Here is a 22,560-nt window from a genome sequence, read left to right as displayed (position 1 = left end):
TACAGCGTTGGTGTTTATTTTTATCATGCTATGATTATGATATCCATTTCATTAATGGAAATAAAAATTGTGTAGCTGATGTATTGTCTAGACTACCTCTCAAGGTCAATGATGAAATCCATCAGGATGATTTTACATAATTATTTGAATCTAATAGAAGAAACAGTACCTATCTCTATTCAATGAAATTGATGTCAGTTAGCAAACGCAAAAAGATCCTATTCTATGTAAAGTGTATAATTTGATTTTGAATGGATGGATTCAAATACCATCAGATGTTGATTTTTTGAAACCGTATATTTCTAGGAAAGATGAACTGTAGGCCTATATTGAGAAAAACTGTATTATGTGAGGACATCGAGTTGTTGTTCCACACAATCTTAGAAATTATGTTTTACATGAGTTACATAATAGTAGTCTTCTAGGTGTTGTAAAAATGAAATCTATGGCAAGATCTTATGTGTGGTGGCCTAAGTTAGATCATGATATTGAAGAGATCAGTAAAAGTTGTAAATTATGTTTGAGTGTAAAAAGTAATCCTCCTAAGGCAGTTTTACATAATTGGGACTGGCCTAGTGGTCCAGGACACCGTATTCATGCAGATTTTCTAGGTCCTTTTGCTAGTAAAATGTATTTAGTAATTACTGATGCTCATTCTAAGTGGCCTGAAATTGTTGAAATGCAAAATATTACTACTGAATTGACTATTCAAGCTTTTCGAGACTATTTTGCTAGATGGGGTATCTGTTATAAATTAGTAACAGATAACGGCCCTACTTTTACTTCAAAAGAATTTGACATTTTTATGAGAAATAATGGTATTGTACACATGAAAACGGCTCCTTATCACCCTGCAACCAACGGTGCAGCGGAAAATTCTGTTGTTAATAATATACATCTACATACATATATCAACTCTGCTCTGCTATTAATCACGTATTTTTTGAATAAACTATAAAAAGCAGTTACATTTACCTATATAGGTCGTATAGAACATGAAGTTAATAGTTCATAGCACAGGTAAAGATACATTCATGTTACTCTATTTTCATGAAAGAACTCTCCCCCATTCACATACGTATAGTGAATATATTCTTGGGGGAATTCCACGCCATCTATATACTAGCATTAATGTGATTATGTATCATTTTCTATTTCAATTGATGTATTCTATTTATAATTGAATTTATGAAATTTTACATTTTTTTTGTAATGCAATGTGGAGAATAAATTGATTTGATTTGATTTATTATGCTAGACCTAACGAAGAAATTGAGACATGACCAAAAATGACCACGGAATGACATTTGCGCCTGGACTATTTTATTAGGCTTATTGATAAATAGAATAAATCTAGCTCCATTTCATATGATTTATTCTACAATAATAACTATGAGGCTGATTGGAAGTACTTAATTGATTTTTAAAGAATGACATTTTGGAATGTTCAAATTGATGAACTCTATTTTTACTCTCCTTGCCCTATTACCATAGGTAAGGAAAGTATTGCTTTAAGGTACCCCAATATCTAAATTTCTATACTACGTTTCAAGGTCCCCTGAGTCCAAAAAAGTGGTTTTTGGGTATAGTTCTATTCATGTGTGTGTGTGTGTGTGTGTGTGTGTGTGTGTGTGTGTGTGTGTGTGTGTGTGTGTGTGTGTTGTGACGTGGAGTTGTAGCACCATAACATACTTTTGAAATGGACAATTGAGCTTCAATAGAATTGTAAAATGGAAAGAATAGATAGCCTAGTCAAGGTACCACTCAAACAAAATCAAATATTATTTATGATAAAGAGTAATCATATTATCCAAAGCGATAAGAGAACCATGCAAAATTGTAATAAAACAATAATGAGAATTCTTTGGCAGTAAATAAAATTATAAAGCGGCTTGTTTATTATTGGCAGATTATAAAAAATGAAAGATTGCATGTAAATTTTGAGGTTAGAATCCTTTGTTTTGATTTAATACATCAATCAATCTAGGATCAATCAACAGTTTTTTGAATCGATACCTAACAAATCAGCTGATTGCTCAACCAACTATTATGAATCGAATTATATTTTTTACTTATAAAAAATATATATATTATATACTAGGGAAGGTTTATGTAAATAGATAAGGACAACTATTATTGTTACACGAGTATTTATTGAAATCTAAAAAAGTATAAAAACCAAGAGTACACAAAACTCACATAAAAAATTAAATGTATATTGTATTATAGCATCATATATCGAGATTCATTTATTGGAATACTCTCAGACTATTACCTAATTTATTTATTTAGAAACTTTTATTTATCTTTGTATAATAAAGTTGGGAAAACCCTGAATCTTAAGTAACCAATTACATCACGTCTCACTAAGATTAGAAAGCCAATCAGAAGAAAGCTTATAAATCGTTAAAGGAAGAGTTGAAATTTTTCTGAAAATCATTCTCTCTGGCTTGTGATCTCGACCTGTGAGGAGCACATGGAGATTAGGGTTCTTTCTTCCAATTAATTTTTAAAAGCAACAAGCCAATCCCTTTTTTAAATGTCAAGTATATGTAATTAATGTTTGATTATTTGTGAACTCAGTGTTGCTAAAGAGTTCTTAATTGTAATTCATTCCCGTAAATATATTTTTAATACTGATAGAAATTTATAAGAAATCTGGACCATACACGAGCCAAGCGGAGAAGAAAAGGACCTGCCTAATTAATTATGGGAGATAATTAATTATTCTACAAGACCTACAAGAACATCATTACTGTGAGTGTATTAGTTTTTAATGAGCTCATTAGCAGGCCTTTATGAGTGAATTGGGGAATTGATCAAAGCACTATATAAATTTATTCAAGTTTAAGAAATTCGCAACATGTTGAATACTATCATATAGTTTGTAAGAATTCTTTTTTATGAATTTATTTGATTTATGTAGGAAGCTTATTTCCATGCACAGCACGAACTCATAAACCCTGAGATATTGAATTGTTATTTTTATTAATTATTATTTGTTCATTGATCAAAGTATGTTCTAGTGAATCTATATACTGAACAGGTTCCAATTTGTCTAATTCTGAATCGACTTGGAGTCCACTTATCAGTATTGAATAAACATATATATTTTTACAGCTCACAATATTGTGAATGCTAATAAACCTTGTGATATTTATTACAATATTAGAAAATTCATTTATTTGAAGAAAATTATGTTTATCAAGAAATATTTTGTATATATCATTTTATGGGAATATATTTTATGTTTTATGTCAGCATACAAGGTCTTAGAATTTTTATTATTTTCCTAATACATCTCGTGATATACAGTTTGAGCTGTCTTGGTACCAAGCAATATTCTCCTGCAGCATATAAAATCAGTGAATTAATTAATATTGATTTTATTCAGAGCATTTACTACTCATCATCCTTTGATGATAGTAATACTATTCAGCCAGAAAAATCTTACTGATAGTTACATTAATAAGTCTACAGTATATCATATAAGGATCCAGAGAACTTCAAGAACTGGCGTTGTAAGTTTCAAGGAATTTCAAAAGGGTAAATTGGTGCATACCTGTATTCATGACAAGCATTTTAAGAATCAACTAGAAAAACCATAGTTGATTTTCATTATTCTCGATTGAATATATGGTTACTGATAATCAGTCACCAACTATCTTTTTGACTCCCTTATTGGTATTCTTCCATAACTTCACAGAAGAAGCGGTAAGAATTATTGATCACCAGTAATTGAACCCTGTGGTGATTAATTATATTTGGAATATTCATGCATCTACTACTGAGCTAGAGCTGCGGTCTGAACCCAGCATATTTGCGAGCTGGACGGCCTTAACTTATTGCAAATTTATTTGCAAAATAGGGATTTTAGCAACCGCTCCAGTATATATCAAAAATACCGCACCACATAAGAATGTCGCCCAACATGAATGGCAATTTATCTCTCTACAGTGTATGTGTGTCTGTGTACACAATATCTCATCTCTGATTTAACAGAATGACTTGAATGAATTTGGAACTTAAGGTCCTTACAATATAAGGATCAGACACAAACAATTTCGATCAAATGCAATTCAAGATGGCGGCTAAAATGGCGAAAATGTTGTCAAAAACAGGGGTTTTCGCGATTTTCTCGAAAACGGCTCCAACGATTTTGATTAAGTTATGCCTGGAATAGTCATCGATAAGCTCTATCAACTGCCACAAGTCCCATATCTGTCAAAATTTTAGGAGCTCTGCCCCATCTATGCAAAGTTTGATTTTAGATTCTAAATTGTCAGGCTTCAGATACAATTATTTAAACAAAAAAATTCGAGTTGAAAACATTGAGCATGAAAATCTTTAAAATTAATGTTTGGTAACATTTTCACATTTTCAATTGCAAACTGTTGGCAACTGTTGATTCTATTGAATGATTTACTATGGAGAGATAGCAGACCTCATATGTCTCCAGCATTATTGCCCTGTCATCTGCTGGCTCAAATCTTTGAATAGTAGACTTGAGATGCGCGGGAACACTAGCGTCAGGTGATCAATTTTCATAATGGCAAGGAAAGTTGTGTGAGTGCACCACACCAGATTTTTATAACTTACTAGCCATCAGGCTCGCTTCAAAACCCAACTGGATCGTCCAAAAATGAGATAAGTGGGCTCGCTTCGCTCGCCTGCATTTTTCTTTTGAGCATGCTTCATCCCATCAGAAAGTAAAAGTACTGAGAAAATGCAAAAAACTGAGAAATCTGTTGGAAAAACGCTGATTTTGGGCGTATCTTTGATGAAATATTGAAGTCACCTCATCACAAAATTTTTAGACCCTAGCTAAACCTCTGTACCAAATTTGAACATTTTCTGTCTATTACTTGATGGAAGAACTGAGAAAACGCATAAAAACCGCTAATTTTGGGCGTATCTTTGGCGTTATTTCAAATTCCTTCTAACACAACATTATTACACCCCAGCTGAGCTTCTGTAGTAAATTTGAACATTTTCGGTTCAGCATAGATTCTACTCGACATTTCTGACAAAAAATGTTCAGTAAACTTTTCTCCTATTGGCAGTAGGCATATTCTGAAAATATCAATAAATTGATATATCTTGAAAACTAAGGTCGTGTAATATTTCAATATTACAAATACTTTGACACTTTTAGAATTTCAAATTGTGTGCTGTTAATGTAGATTGATTTTAGTTGAACACAAAATATTGAATGACAGAGATAGCAAATGAGTGTGAAAAGTTTAAGATTGATGTTTTAGCACTACAAGAGACTCGGTGGTGTGGAAATGGAAGAATCGATAAGAAAGGATATTCTCTCTTCTATAGCGGTCCACACAAGAGAACAGGGCAAGCAGGAACAGGGTTCCTCATAAATGCAAAGGTCAGAAGGAGCTTCATTTCTTTTGAGCCATGTGATGAAAGATTATGTAGAATTACATTGAAGGGGTGCTTCAGGAATATATCTATTATATCGGCATATGCACCCACAAATGAAGCACCAGATGAAGACAAGAATGCTTTTTATGACAATATGAGCAAACTGTGAGAAAGGGTATCAAGGCATGACTTGTTACTTGTAACGGGAGACTTCAATGGAAAATTAGGGAAGGAAGATTTCCTGGCAGGAATAGCAGGAAGGTGCTCAATGCATGATGAGACAAATGAAAATGGAATATCTAGCACAGTTCGCAGCAGAACAAGATCTTTTCGTTGCAAGTACCTAGCTCCAGCACAAAGAAATACATAAAGGAACATGGAAAGTGCCTGGAACCCAAAATATCAACCAGATCGACCACATTGTGGTGTCTAAAAGGCAAACTACATCTCTACTGGATGTGAGAACACTGAGAGGCCCAAACTGAGAGTCAAACCACAAACATGTTCACAGCTATGATACTCGAGAGGATATCGCTAGTAGGCAATCAGAGTGCACCTACAAGAGAGAAATGGGATTCATCAAATCACAAAGAATCAGCTGGCTGGGACACGTCTGGAGAATGGAGCAGAACAGACTCCAGAGACAAATGCTTGAGGGTGCAATTTTCCAAGTAAGAAGAAGAGGGAGACCCCGGAGAAGGTGGCTGCAGTATGTCAAAGGAGACCTGAATAGAATGGGGATTCGTGGATGGAGAAGGATGGCAAATGACCGGAACGAGTGGAGGCAAGTGATGCAGGAAGCCAAGGCCCACCCAGGGCTGTAGTGCTGAGAAACAACAACAAAATATCGAATATCGATCTTTTCTTCAAATATTGATATTCCATATTCATTCAATAGTTATTTGGAAAAGATTCATTTTGGTTTAATAAATTATTAAAATACATTTGAGAAATATAAATTTCATGTCAAATCTTAAAATTATATACAGCAATGACCTAGAACTAACCTAAATTAATTAAACTTTAAAATATGTGTTTTATTTGGTTTAGTTGGCAAAGTAAAACGACTTGTTTTTCATATCCGTTTTCTTTTTCTCTTCCTCTAGCTTCTTGTCTCTTGAAATGTGCTGGTAGCAATGTCCTTTGATGAATTTAATTTAAAGTTTTATTTCTGCCAACTTCATGAAACTTATATTAATTTGTAAAAGAAGTTAACTCAGTGAAAGAAAAATATGCTATGAGTTCTTGTTTTTCTCTTGGTAATTTTTCTGTAATTTGTAATTTGTAAATGTCTTTCAACCTAACCTCCCGAGCACATTTTAAGATTTTTCACGCATTAACAATAAATTCTGGAATTTTGGTATGGTGTTTTTTTATTATTATTGTTACGGTAGGCTTTATGGTTTGTCATGTTCAAACTCTGTAATAATATACTTGAAACGTTGCCTATTACATAATTATTTCACAGTTAGTCAAAATGCTTTTAATTCATTATATTATCCCTTCTCATATTAGAATTAACTATTTTAGGATGAATTGGTATAGGCCTACCCATGATTTATGTAAAAGGTAACTGATGTCTTATTCAATACAAGTTTTGGCCCGACTATCTAATAGTACAGTTTAATCACCGAACCACCCCAGTCGATAGGAAAAAAGTTTGCTGAACATTTTTTGTCAGAAATGTTGTGAAGAATCTATTGTCAACGGCTGTTACAACCTTGGTGGGACACTCTGTATGTAGATTATCTTACATTTGCATAATATGGCAAGGACTGTCTGGATACTAATACATGAGATAACTTGAACCAAAACTCGCCACTGTTATTCCCTTCTCCTATTGCAAGTTTTGTTTTATCTATTCATTCAATGATATACAAATCACAATATTTATTGGGATGATTGGGGAAGAACCAATAGTCAGATCCCAAATTATATCTTCCCCGAATTGTGATTCATACACTATATAAGTGCAAAAAGTGGGTTGTTTCAAAAACGTTTTAATTTGAGTCCAATTTTTATAATGTAAAAACTTGAAAACAATAAATTTTGGATTCAGATTGTTCAAAGTTATGCAGCCAGTTCAAGCTGGTGAGTTCATAGAGAAATAGAATATAGTATTCATAGCTTCACATTTTTCATAATAATATAGATTTAAAATAGCTTTTAAATTTGTGATTCGTTGTATATTTTTGACAGCGATGTCTTGCATTATTGTTTTTAATGTTCTGACAATAAACTAATCTTGAATCTTCAATATTGGAGCACCGAGATTTGCTCGTTTTTATTTATTTATTGATAAACAGAACACAATTCTTCAAAATGATTGGGGAAGGACTAACAGACACAGCCCAAAACTGTTTCGTCCTCGAATTTTGCTTTCTAGCCTACACTATAAATAGTCCAAAAAGTAGGTTGTAATATTACATTTTTTTCTCACATTGGAATCGAATCTTCAATTCGAGATCTATGAAACTTTATAGTAAATATCAGAGTCATCAATAGACGGACAAACTTTTCGACAGAGAATTTTTTTTATCGTAAAAGATTGTTGCATTGTTCCATGGTGTCACCGAGGCTTGGTTAGCAGAATTAATAGATAAATAGTTTATTTAAATAGAGAATATATATGAAAGTTTAAAATAACAGTTTCAAAATAAAGTTTTATTGAGAACAGATGTAGAATGTGAATTCTAAACTTGTAAGTTATAATTTTTTGGTGACGTGTCTGTAAAATCGACACCGAACCAGGCTTTGTTCTGACTTGTAGTTTTTTTCCGGTGGCTTCTTGCTTCTCTAGAAAAATGGCTGGCTACGTGTGTTGTTGTAAAATTTTGCTCTGAATCATTTTCGTTTATTAATGTTTTAAATTGAGTTTTAAACAATTTATAGTGTTCTATTTTGTTCGTATATTGCTATTTGTGTATTCAAGCCAATAGCCACTGTTTTTCAACTGTAAACTAGATAAGTATTTTAGTTCATAGTAACTCTAAATAATAAGGCTTAAGATATAGTTCTTTGTGTATTTGTATAAATTCATTTGAAGATTATAAGTTCATTTGCTCTGAAAACTGGATTTCTCATTCATAGGCGATAGATCCATTCATAATTTATCAAGAATCTATTACATTGGAGCCGACAACTATCCTTAGGTTAATAGGTGTTAAATGCTATTCCAACCGATTTAAGGAAAAATTGGTAGCACGGCAAATGGTACCCCTGGTGGGACCAATTACAAAATAAATATGTCCCAAATGGTATAAAAAATTATTAGTAGGATAGATATCTTGATAGGTTATGAATGGTTTGTTGCTGAGTGGGAAATCGGTTCAAGAGAGATCAAGTCCTAATGAATATATTATCTGTGCAGACTAGCAAAATGGCAAACATTAAAAATGATCTGAATCTTATAGCATTCTTAACACAAAAGTTTGATGAGCAAAATGCTAGGTTTGATGAGCTAAATGCTAGATTTGATGAGCAAAATGCTAAATTTGATAAGCAAAATGCTAAGTTAGACCAAATGTTTAAAAATCAAAATGCTAGGTTTGATGATATGAAGCAAGAATGTACTAGCATTAGACTAGAGCAGGTTAGTATAAACCTTCTATTGAAAAATGCACATGAAACATTGAAAGATAATCATGAAGATGAAAACAAATTGAAGCAGGATAATAGTAGTGTTAAGATACAGGATCAACTCATTCAAGTTTCTGACAATGTAGGCCTAGTTACTGTTGTTGAAAAAATCAACCCTAATGAGATAGTAGAATTGAGTAAAGAAGTAGGTAGGGAGTTGTCTTCACTGAAAGTCAACTATCATGAAAGTAATATTGCTACATTGAAGGTTAGGAAAACTATGAACAAAGTGAATGATTACATGAGACAGGTTTCTGTGGAGGTTAGGAATAATGTAAACAAAATGAATGTTGCTTTGAGTCAAGTTGATGAGATCAACTTTCAACTGAGAATTGAAAAGGTGTATGCTATGCATTCTCAAGTGAACATGACTAACTTTTGTAGGCAAAACGGCTTTGTTGAAACAAATGAACCCATGAATAAAATCATGTTCTTGAAGAAAACAAAGCACAAAGTTTCCATTGATGTATTAGTATTCAAAGGTTGTTTCAAGTTGCTTATTTACAAGATGATGACAATGAATCACATGATGAAAGGGTATTCCCCAACACACAATGATTGGGAATCCTGTGTTATGCCGGGATTCAGAATAGCAGAATCGCTACACAGTGTATGGTAAGAGTCCATAATTGTGTCTTTTTTCTTTCCTGTAGCCTATTTTTCTTGGCCCTTAATCTTTTCAATTTTCGATTCTTTCCTGTCTTTGTGTAATATTCAGTAAATTTCTTCTATGATGCATATCTTAACCAATCTTGTCCATAGTCATTTAAATTTGTATTCTTCTGAAATAATATTAGAAGTTGAAATAGTAGCTTATTTTCCTAATCTTTAAATTGTTGATAAAACTTAACTTTTCTAAAATCTATCCATTGTAGTGTAAAGAATTGTTTGCTTGTGGTATATTTTTTCATCATGTATTACATATTTTAATCATGTCTATTTTTTTCAGGTATCATATTAGGTAATTAGGTTTTTCAGAGCAAATTTTGTCCCATGTTCTCATCTTTCATTGCATATTGTGCCATAAGCCATATGTAATTAGGTTATAGTTTTCTTCTGGGCTTTTAACCCATTTTGCATTTTATTTTTTTCTTTGCTGTCCAATACTTTGGATTTTTGGTAGACAAGTAGGTGTGATTCTTTTAGAGGTGTGGGCGTGAACCACATACGGCTGGACTCGATTATCTGACCTACTTGTTTGCGATATAAAAACCTTAAGACTGCAACATCAAATGTTTGTAAAAACTTTTGCATACTTTTGTTTTTGTGGTCCGATACTAGAGTCTGCTATCACATTGCCTTACAGACATCTAGGAACTTTCCACCCAGTCACAATAGTCAACATATTTTTTTCCTTCACCAGTTGTTTTTGTGGGAGTGATAGCTCACAATTATAACAAATTAGAGTCATACTTGGAATTTACAAAATTCCATAGTAGTATATTTTATTAAATATACTTCCTCATGAAAGTTCAGTACTGACATGTAGGATAGGCTCTAATTAATCTTTCTCTTCTTTGTATTGTTTTAGGGAATTTATTTACCCAGTTTTCTTTTTCTCTTTTTTGTATTTTTTAGGGAACTTATTTACCCATTATTCATCTTGATCATCTTTGTATTATAATCTTGAAATGTTTGTACTTATTATACAGTCTTTAAATTATAAATTATTTTCAAAAATAAATGGTTCAATTTAGAACATGCTGAAATCTATTCTTATGTATAAATTCTTTTGTTATAATAAATAAACTTCAAAATTTGAAAGTATTAATGAATTGTGTAGCCATATATATGTGATGTATTAATGAAAGTTAACTTGAATAATAATGTTTTCATTGAATAAAAACGTTTTGTTATATTATTAATTGAAATAAGTTTTTGTGATTGATATCTTTTTCAAAATTTTAAAACTGTTTGTTCTATAAATTTTGATATGATTGATTATCGTTTGAAATGGATGCTGGAGTGTATGTAGAATTTTTAGTGGGGTTTGTTGATTAGAATTTTGCTGGTATGTGATTGTTTTTTGAGATGGAAACCCATTATTGCCTAAAGAAGGAATAACAGAGGTTATGACTTAGAGAGGCAGTAATGAGATAATATTTTTTGTGTTGATTACTTATGTTGATTGCCATAGATGCAAAATAATGATTAATAATGTTGATTGCCATAGATGCAAAATGATGATTACTTATGAATATTGATTGCCTTTGAAGCAAAATATTATTGATGTTTTGAATGATTTCTTGTTTAATGTTTGATAGTAAAGTTTTGTCATGAAATGAAGCAGATTACTTATGAATATTGTTTGCCTTTGAAGCAAAATATTATTGATGTTTTGAATGGTTTCTTGTTTAATGTTTGATAGTAAAGTTTTGTCATGAAATGTAGTTTGTGTTTAGAACATTGAAAAGTCGAAATAAACTATAGTATCCAGCAAACGATGATTAACAATATTAAATAATTTGCTTTTTATACAATTTTTGAACACAAAATTAAAACTAAATAATTTTGAAACCCTGAATGATAAATCATAAATGTGAAATGAACTTGCTATAAATGAAATGTTATATTAAATGATAATGAAATGCAGATATATTATGAAATGATTGTGAATAGAAGATCAATTGTCTGAAATTATTGAAATATATATATTGAAATTAATTTTGTTGTGATGATCTGATGTTTTTTTTACAATTTTGATAATGATACAGGGTGTTATGAAATTCTATTTCTATTTTGAAGAATGGATTAAATTTTGATATTTGAACAGTGAATAGATGGAAATGAAATTTTTTTTATAGTGAAAATTTGTAATTGATATGTCCATATTTCACAATTTATGTATTGCTGACTGTATAATAAGATGTTAACAAATTTCAATTTTATATATACTTAAAAATAATTTTCATGTGTATTAGATTGTATTGATAGCCTAATCAAGATTTTTCTTCTTAGTTTATAAGCATTTTAAGATAACAGGTACAGCACAGACATTAACATTGAAATAGTTATCATGTGAATCTCGAAATCAGCAACAAGTGAATGCCATGAAGAGTGTTAAGAACATTTGGGTGATTTTCGAACTAGTGTGACTCAACTATGCCTAAATCTACGCTGATGCCTACACTAATAACTACGCCAATATCAACACCAATAACTACGCCAATGTCAACACCAATAACTACGCCAATGCCTGCGCCTATGCCAATGCCTGCGCCAGTGCTGATGCCAACACTAATATCTACGCCAATAACTACGCCGATGCCTGTGCTGATGCCAACACCAATAACTACGCCAAAATCTACGCCAATGCCAATATCTACGCCAATGCCTGCGCCAATGCCAAAATCTGCGCCAATGCTGATGCCAACGCCAATGCCTGCGCCAATATCTACACCAATAGCTACGCCAAAATCTACGCTGATGCCTACACTAATAACTACGCCAATGTCAACACCAATATCAACACCAATAACTATGCCAAAATCAACGCCTACGCCAATGTCAACACCAATAACTAAGCCAATATCTACACCAATAACTGCGCCAATGCCAATATCTATGCCGATGCCTGCGCCAATGCCAATGCCTGCGCCAATGCTGATGCCAATGCCAAAATCAACGCCGATGCCTGCGCCAATGCCAATAGCTACGCCAATGCCTGCGCCAATGCTGATGCCACCGCCAATATCTACGCCGATGCCTGCGCCAATGCCAATGCCTGCGCCAATGCCAATAGCTACGCCAATGCCTGCGCCAATGCTGATGCCACCGCCAATATCTACGCCAATGCCTGCGCCAATGCCTGCGCCAACACCAAAGCATACGCCAATAGCAATGCCAATGCTTATTGCTGACTTTGTATCTCATACTTCAACACTACTACATTACCTGGAGGTAATTGTCATCCATGTTCACATTCGCAACTTTGAATTCAGAAGAACAGTCACAGAAATTAATCCTCACCTAAATTAATCCTGTATGCAGCGTCTATCTCTTTTCCAAAAAACGAATTACATTGTCATTTCAAGCCTGAAATGTACATTGTATAATTACAAATATGATACAAAAATTACGTGACTCTGTATTGAGTTTGGTATGCAGCCGTCTACTACAAGCATGAAGCAATGCTAACTGAGATGTCACCTGTATCGAGTTTGATATGCATCAGTCGACTACAAGTATCAGCCCAACACTACGTGCATCCAGATCAGCCCAACACTAACGTCATCACATTGGAGTCACACTTAACTGAAAATCATACTGAGTGCCTTAACGGACTGTTTTCCAAAATGTGCATCAATAAAATCAAGCGCGTCAATAGTGAAAGAAATGAACATTTTTTGATTTATTGAAATTTTACGTGAAAATTAAATGTAACAATTCATCAATTCATTTAAAAAAAATATATATATATATAAATAATAATAATAAATTTTTTTCATTCAACATACTAATTTTTTTTGCAATAAAAAAAAAAAAAAAAATTGAATTTTTCTATCTATTAAATTTATGTGCAATTTCAAAAAATTATTCTTTACATATTAAACTTTCTGTTGAGATATTTTCCTTTAAATTATAAAGCTAAATCAAAAGTAATATTGATATTCTATATTTTGAAATATTGTTTGGAAACATATAACAAACGCTATTGATGAATTTTTATAATAATTTTCAATATTATTGGATGACATGTAATGTTTTTCTAGAAAAAATTGTTACTGTTCTCGAATTTAAATTTCAACAATTTTCATTAGGGTCAATGTAATTTTTTTCTTTAAATTTTCAAACAGTAAAATTTTTTATGTCAAGAGGGGGGTATTTGTAATATTACATTTTTTTCTCACATTGGAATCGAATCTTCAATTCGAGATCTATGAAACTTTATAGTAAATATCAGAGTCATCAATAGACGGACAAACTTTTCGACGGAGAATTTTTTTTATCGTAAAAGATTGTTGCATTGTTCCATGGTGTCACCGAGGCTTGGTTAGCAGAATTAATAGATAAATAGTTTATTTAAATAGAGAATATATATGAAAGTTTAAAATAACAGTTTCAAAATAAAGTTTTATTGAGAACAGATGTAGAATGTGAATTCTAAACTTGTAAGTTATAATTTTTTGGTGACGTGTCTGTAAAATCGACACCGAACCAGGCTTTGTTCTGACTTGTAGTTTTTTTCCGGTGGCTTCTTGCTTCTCTAGAAAAATGGCTGGCTACGTGTGTTGTTGTAAAATTTTGCTCTGAATCATTTTCGTTTATTAATGTTTTAAATTGAGTTTTAAACAATTTATAGTGTTCTATTTTGTTCGTATATTGCTATTTGTGTATTCAAGCCAATAGCCACTGTTTTTCAACTGTAAACTAGATAAGTATTTTAGTTCGTAGTAACTCTAAATAATTAGGCTTAAGATATAGTTCTTTGTGTATTTGTATAAATTCATTTGAAGATTATAAGTTCATTTGCTCTGAAAACTGGATTTCTCATTCATAGGCGATAGATCCATTCATAATTTATCAAGAATCTATTACATTGGAGCCGACAACTATCCTTAGGTTAATAGGTGTTAAATGCTATTCCAACCGATTTAAGGAAAAATTGGTAGCACGGCAAGGTTATGTTCCATTCACTTGAATTCAGATCCAATTTTCAGTCCAAACATTTGAAAACAGAAAAGTTCTAATTTAGATTGTTTACAAACCAAATTGAATAACAAAATAACACTTACTAATCACTTAAAACTGTAAAATACTAATTAACTTTGAAAATTATGATGTACTCTTAAATTTAGAATGATATACCATGTCATGTCAACAAATCAGATTATTTTGATCAAGTCGATTAAAATTTCTAGATAATATTTCTCGTGAGATAAACTGATTGATTCAACAGCTGAACATAATTCTGTCTCCCTCCCACACAGGCACTCGCATCTTCTGTTATAGACAGACGACGAAATTATGATATGTTTTCCCAAGAATGAATAGTTATTATCCTTTTCATGTCCTTCAGCAAGTTTTCTCAGGGATGAGACCCAGTGCAAACGAATTTTTATATCATAAACCTATTATGCTCCAAATTTCGTGGAAATCGTTAGAGCCGTTTTCGAGATCCGTTGGACATAAATAACCATATAAATAACCATATAAATATTGAAATATATATAATATATATATATATATATATATATTATATATATATATATATATATATAAACATAAATTGCTCGCTCAATATAATAGGATATTTTATTTGGTAAGTCGTGGCAGCTGCTTTTTGATTATTGCTTTTCTTCTGTTTCGTTTACACCTCAGGAAATAATCGTACCTACATTGAATACAATAATATATGAGTTTAGACCTCTGGTGTTCCAATGGTAGAACCGCGTTAAACATAGAATAGGCCTACATATTATGTGCTATTATGACATTATTTATGTACTACACTTGAATTGACAAGGTCAGTAACAGTAGATTAATACGTACATATTCCTAATAATTATTTCAGTAATTATTTTATTAGGTATAATCAATATTATATCATAATGGATATACATATACATAAGTCTACATTTATAATATTTTAGTATATTATATTAGTGTATTATTTTGGCTGGAAATGGTGTCATTATGGTAACATTGCCGAGATTCGTTAGATAGGTAGTTTCTTCCTAAAAAACGTCAATAGGAATGCAACCAATTTGAATACCGTAATAATATAAATACACAATACTGGGTTGCTCCAAGCAAGATCAATTTTCAATGAGTGATACTCATTATGGTACTTCTAGCTTATTCAAAATGCAACCTAGCAACGCTAATACAGTAAATCTATCTTGTCTAGATACCATCCAATTCAGTATAGGTGCATCTCACTTTAAAATCTCCTCATCTCATAGCTCAAGCACAGCTAAAAAATGGAACAACGTGTTTGAGAATAATGTATTTTCGGCTGGCTTACCTGGCAAAACATTGCTGAGATTAATTTTGACAAATTTGTCTCTATCGGCCCTTGATTGCTCATGGAATATGCCGATTGCATGCAGCAGTTCATGCATTGCTCGGCCCTCATTGCCCAGGCAGTTGGGCCCCTTCGCGTCAGGCGGCTGCAGTGACACTATTTGAGCGCCTCCAAATCGTCCCACGAACGACCAACACCTAAAACAGCAATTAATTCGTTGAAAGGTGAATTTAATGAATTATTGCTACAGATTGTTCGAATAATGACTGTCAATAGTTGATATAATATCATACAAAAGATTAAAAAAGTATATTCACCATAGAATGAATATGTGTTTAATAGGATAAGAAAAGCCAGACGGGGTTTTAATGTTCTGGTTTATCTTTTCGTTGTGGTTTATGCTAAATAATCCTAATCCGAGTCATTTCCTCTTGTGTATTTTTTAGGTATGCTTGAAAATTGTTTTTCCAAGCAAGGATATTGCTATTGATGCAATAAACTATAAATTAATGCGACTCTATAAATAAATGTACTTAAATATGACTGTACTTTCATACGACTCTATGAATAACTATAAAAGCGACCTCTTGGAAGTGGAAGATTGAAAATATTGTCAGAAAAGATTAACTTTTATACATCATAATACCACTACATTATTGATTAAATGAATAATCTTAAATTGTCAATTAAAATTATTGTAACCTCAATCAATACAATGAATGAATAAATCAATCAATAAAATGAATTGCATAATATTGATGACGATCGACTTGCCGTTGTATCAATATATATTATAATTAAACATTTTAAAAATGATGAAGGATGGAAATAAGGAAATTTCTGCTCGAATGTTTGTAATTAGAGTACCTACCTAACATGAGAAATTGATGAGTCCTACATTATATCATAACAAATCATACTTTCAATTATGTAACCATATTGATAAATCGATTGTGATACAACCAGGACATTAAGAACTCACTTAATTCTATGATAAATACTTAATCCTCTGAACTTATTTCTATTCTCGATTATTGATGATTCATTGTGTCTCAAACACAACGGCAAACAGTTTAATATTATAATACGGTGTAATACTGACAGTGTCCAAAAGAGGATCCAAGATAAATATAAGAAAAGAATAAAATATCAGTTATACAAAACAATAGTGCAGGTTGCACAAGAGCCGGTTGAATTTTAACCGTGATTAATTCCACGAGAACCAATCAGAGAAGCCGTCTTTTCACGACTTCATAATCACGATTAAAACTTAACCGGCTTTTGTGCAACCGGGTCTTACCCTTTTGGATATTTTATAGGCCATATTATCAAAAAATCTTTGGCTTTTCCGTTCCAAGGTACGAACTTCACGCAGGTCATATAGTTTATTGTAGTTATCGCTTTATAAATGGTAATGTATTCATCAGGTTCTGAAAATGAGATTTTCAAACTTTTTGTTAATCAATTCAGAATTTTTTACCACTTTTATTACAGAAAATTATTCAATAATAGAAATAATATTATTATAGCTTGATGAATCCAATAATCTATATAAATAGAAATCGAGCCTCAAATTTTGACATTAAATAACTTTTTCCTCCACCTACTGTCAAAAGTACTTATACTTTACTCCCTGAAACATAATACTAAAGTGTCACTTTTTCGCTCTCTGTACTAAAAAACAGAAAAACTTCCTAGGGAGTAAAAGTGACTCCATTTAAATAACATGGGAAGCATCTCTATTTTAAAATCGTACATTTGGAATAGGTCAGAAGGTCTAAGCTCAGATGAGGAAGCATATAGAGTAGTCATTAAACCAACTAAATTCAATACCTCAACCAGACATTTGATCGATATATTAAATTTATGTTTGTATGCTGAAATTATTATTACAAACTTCATATCACTATACTAAAAAAAATGTATATATTTTTTCTTTTATTCCATGTTATTCGAAATATCAGCCAATGAATATTGGCTTCAAATCAAATTTGAAACGGGAACTTCATCATAGCTGTAGTTTTGGCTGTCATTGTTGCTACAACTTTAGCCGACAGATAGTGCTGTCGGAGGATAACTGTGATTACAAGCCAGCTGTTTCTGTTCACTTTTTAGATTATGTTGTAACACATTGTTTGGTCACATACGTTTTTAAAAATTATTTTATTAGCAGTTTTTATAAAAATGTAGGTGGAGGAAAAATGTTGTGTATATCACGAGTGAAAAATGTTTTTTCTCCCTCAGGAAAATTGTTGCCCTCGGCTTCGCCTCGGACTTCAAACTTTTCCCTCAGGGAGAAAAAACAGCACTTTTCACTCTAGATATACAAATAACTATTTTACGTGTGTGCACCGAATTTGATGATTTTTTTAGTTGTGTTCGTTATGATCAGGACCAGGTTTATGGCCTATCAAATTAATAATCCGACTTCAGAACCCTTTCCTACGGCCCTTCAAAGTTTGCATGTAATCCTTAGTGGGTTTCACACCAAAGCTGGGCCGGGCCGAGCGGAAATCGCGTGCGCGCTAATTATGCAGGATATGGTCGGGAGCATTCAAATCAACGCCGGGTCGAGCCGATCGGTGCTGGGCCGAGCCGAGCGGATTCGTGCAGCCCAACTGACGCCCAACTCGGGCGTTTTTGGCCAAGTGGATTCTGTCTTTTTTCAGTTTAGTTCGAACTTCCTATGTAGTGAGTTGAGTAGTATTTTGTATGTTTGTATTACTGAGTGATCGGCAATCAGATTCAGTGCAAACGCAGGCAGATTCCGCTCGGCCGATCCACCCGGCTCGGCTTGGCCCGGCCCGGCCCAGCTTTGGTGTGAAATCCGCCTTATAGGAGAAGATTTGTGAGCTAGCCCCACACAGAAATAAAAATCAGCTGTTATAATCATTGCGTCATCCAACAGCCGTTGGTAGATAGTAGACAAGAGTGTGTGCTGCTCCATAACCGCCCATGTATTTTATTCTAAACGCCCCGACAAAAAACAAAATGACTGTTCTGTGTGTATAACCATCTAGCAGTGCGTCCTCAGGTTGAAGACTTACATGCTCTTAAGACATGCTTTGTTTCGAATATTGTGCTGTCTTTGGTGTTCAGAATTAATTGATTTTTAGTAGATTTTTAGGTTGAAGACTTACATGCTCTTAAGACATGCTTTGTTTCGAATATTGTGCTGTCTTTGGTGTTCAGAATTAATTGATTTTTAGTAATATTATTTATTCTGCAGTTGGAAAATTATCTATATAAATAAAATCCATTAAAAGTGATTATAATAAGTAATGAAAAAATACAAACTGCTGCACAACTAAATAAGCACAAAGGAAATTCATATTCAGATATAGATGTAAATACCGTACTGATTGTTGGATAATTTTCATAAAAATATAGTGTTGAACTATACAAAAGTGTTGAACTTTTGGAGATTGCCTTATCACACCTTTCCACACGCTGCCTGATTCCATTCATACCAATAAGCAAGAAGCACCTGGATGCAAAAAGCCGCATCGTGCCTTCTCAGGCATGCGTAAAGCTAAAGTTTGTCATGAGATGTACTAAACTCTTTGGCGGTATGAAGTTCACCGGGCCAGCTAGTTCTATATAATAATTCGATAATTTATTGTTTTTTTTTTTAGATAACCACTATTCAATCCAAAAATATATTCCAAATTGGTCAAATCTCAATAAAAGTGTGTAACCACATAATGATGAATGATGAAGTTAGTAGAATATTTTGTTGTCCTTACTCTTCTTAAGGTAGGCAGTTATCCATATATACAATTATAGATTGTTTGATGAAATTTCTATAGCGTAGACCATAAAATATATAAATTGACTTTATTATTGTCTACTACACGTTTACTCACTTAGGCCTACCAGTAGGTACTTACTCTTCACTTACCTCATCCTTTTCTTAGTCTGTATTTCTAATGAAAAATATATTATTTTCGGAGTTGTGACTCGATTTTTTTTGTTACCACTTGTTACAGCAAAATTTAAGTTGAATATGAAATATCATGGAATTTAAGAGCTCAAAGCTTGATTTGCTTATATACATTTATGGGAAAGGCGAATGATGATAATAATAAAGGAATCTTACCATATAATGGACTGATAATATACGGTACAGTCCTATTCTTCCACAATCTGTCAGGAAAGACATCCCAACGCAAACCAACCCGCCAGTAGCTGAACACCTAAAACCATTTCAAATTGACGTAATATGTTACTGCAATGTATCCTTAGTTAAAATATTTACCATATCCATCTACTAATTTACTCATCCAAGCTATTTCCCAAAATCAATCTTTTTATTTATGTCAAACTGGAATGAATTGAATTATTTTCTTCAGAGCATTCGAAGTCTGATACCTTTATGGTGTACATTTGTGCTGATTGTATTCTATTTTTGTTTTGGAAAAATTGTGAATTGAATAGAATTCTCAAAGTTTGCTTGATACTTGAAAGAATCAACGAGTGTGACACAGTAATATTTTCATATCCTCCATGTTGTGATTTGTGTTTAATTAAATATTATTATTAAAATGAAATGATTGAAAACTGAGATAATTTGAAGTACAGTGTCGACAAGAAGGAGCTGCAACTTCATACACAATAAATAAATTTCCCTAATATAAGCCAATCAGTCAATACCCAATTTTTCAATTGGATCCATGCATGTATAATTATTTTATTCCCCAACAGAAAAGTAACTACATGAATTAAATACGTATATATTGTAAAGTATAATATGAGTATAAAAAAATTATATATAATTGACCATAATCACTTTTATCCGGAGCACACATATATATTATGTCAAATGACATAATGTCTATATATAGTCATGCCTTAAATGCCTATAATATAGGCCTAAAACAGAATTACTGTACTTCAAACATTTTTATTTGAAAACACGAAAGTGTGAATTATTTAGCCAATGAGTAATTGGAAGGATTCTATTTACCTCATTATCCATTGCCATATCTCCTTGAAATAGCCCGGGAGTAACTTCAGGATCCTGCTCAGAATCTTCAAGCCATTGCAACTTCTTCTCATCAAGCTCGGCTGGAAAAAAAATTGGTACAATATTAAAAATAATTCCGTACAATAAATTAGTTTGAATCATATTCAAATAGCAAATGGACGTGTTCACAAGTAAGAGGTATCATGAAGAAATTCAAATTTGGTTTTAGTGTTGGAAGATAGAACCAATTAATACATTTACATTATTTCTCTAGCAACACCTGATATCTGAGTGTCCAGGATACTCATATTATAGAGAACTGACTGATGTTCATGCTACTGGAGAGGAGGCTTGTCAGTGGCTCCAGAACATACTTACGGTATGTAAGTATGAACGAATGTCTGCCCTTGTTGATTTCCACCTCCAACCCAGTCTTGACTCGCCTCCTTACCCTCTTATATCAAAGAATCCTTCCACTTCACATATATCCTAAGAAACACATCCCTTCCAACTGACCAACAACTCCTTCTTGTTACCATTGATGTAGCCTCCCTCTACACTTCCATCCACCATTCTGAAGGCTTAAAATCCCTTGAGCATTTCCTTTCCTCACGACCCACACCCTCCACCCCTTCAACCTCCTTCCTAGTAAACCTTGCCAAACTGGTGCTCACAAGCAATGCCTTCAGGTTTGAAGATGAATATTATCTTCAAACCCAGGGTACCAGGATGGCACCATCCTATGCAAACAACCTATGGGCCTCCTTGAACAAGATTTCCTTTCCAAACAAACCCTATCCCCCTGATATGGTTCCGTTTCATTGACGACATATTCCTCATATGGCTTCATGGACATGATACCCTCTCCCACTTCATCAATCAACTCAACTCCAATGAAAATCTTAAATATCCCATTTGTAACCGCCCTCTAAATACCCCATAATGTCCCCTGAATCTGTACCCTTTTTCTCTCCACCCATCTGCACCGCATAATCTGTGGTCTCTGCTGCTACAATTGACTCTCCGTGCATACTCTGTGGTCACAGATTTCAAACTGCAGTCTGCTCGGTTGAGGAAGGGAACTCAGTTCCCGAAAATTTCCCTCATTTCTAATGTAAGTTTTTAAGTGTTTTCAATCTATTTATGTCTTATCTCTCCTGTTTTAATTCATATTAAAAACTTTGAAGTGTCTTCTCCTTTATATATTATCACCCTGAGTAGCACCCTGAGTAGCTTCAGAGGTGGGTGATTGATACCCAGGTGTTGCTCCTGGATGACTTAGCTCAGTCGTAATGTGGGCGGGGAAAGGAGGCAAGTCAAAGTTCCTCTTCACCGCGTAATCTGTGGTCTCTGCTGATACAATGGACTCTTTATGCATACTCTGTGGTCACAGCCAGCACTTCCTGGTTGATTGACAAAGGGGGCCCAGCTCCCCGAAAATTCTCGTTTAAATGTAATTTTTTAAGTTTTTAAATTTCCCTCATTTCTAATGTAAGTTTTTAAGTGTTTTCAATCTATTTATGTCTTATCTCTCCTGTTTTAATTCATATTACAAACTTTCAAGTGTCTTTTCCTTCATATATTATCACCCTGAGTAGCACCCTGAGTA

General features: G+C 33.0%; 1 protein-coding gene across 5 annotated transcripts in view; it reads right to left on the bottom strand.

The window, feature by feature from the left end:
- Nucleotides 1-22,560, bottom strand: part of LOC111047733 (low choriolytic enzyme) — a 170,519-nt gene that overhangs the window by 86,797 nt on the left and 61,162 nt on the right. For 4 of the 5 annotated variants that reach the window (XR_005571333.1, XM_039428284.1, XM_039428285.1 and 1 more), the window contains exons 2-5: nt 20,952-21,052; nt 20,085-20,181; nt 17,286-17,415; nt 15,986-16,182 (exon numbers count right to left, since the gene is read on the bottom strand). Coding sequence is in view for 4 of the 5 variants with exons in the window: in XM_039428284.1 (XP_039284218.1) it covers nt 15,986-16,182; nt 17,286-17,415; nt 20,085-20,181; nt 20,952-21,052 (525 nt within the window). In the remaining variant the exon portion in view is untranslated. Of the gene's footprint in view, nt 1-2,133; nt 2,464-15,985; nt 16,183-17,285; nt 17,416-20,084; nt 20,182-20,951; nt 21,053-22,560 lie in introns of those variants that run through there. The other variant, XM_039428286.1, reaches the window with a different exon arrangement.

Source organism: Nilaparvata lugens, chromosome 5 (genome assembly GCF_014356525.2).
Source record: "Nilaparvata lugens isolate BPH chromosome 5, ASM1435652v1, whole genome shotgun sequence".
NCBI classification, from domain to species: domain Eukaryota; kingdom Metazoa; phylum Arthropoda; class Insecta; order Hemiptera; family Delphacidae; genus Nilaparvata; species Nilaparvata lugens.
The sequence above is the reverse complement of the archived record's forward strand: the minus strand, read 5'-3'. Positions and strand labels throughout refer to the sequence as shown.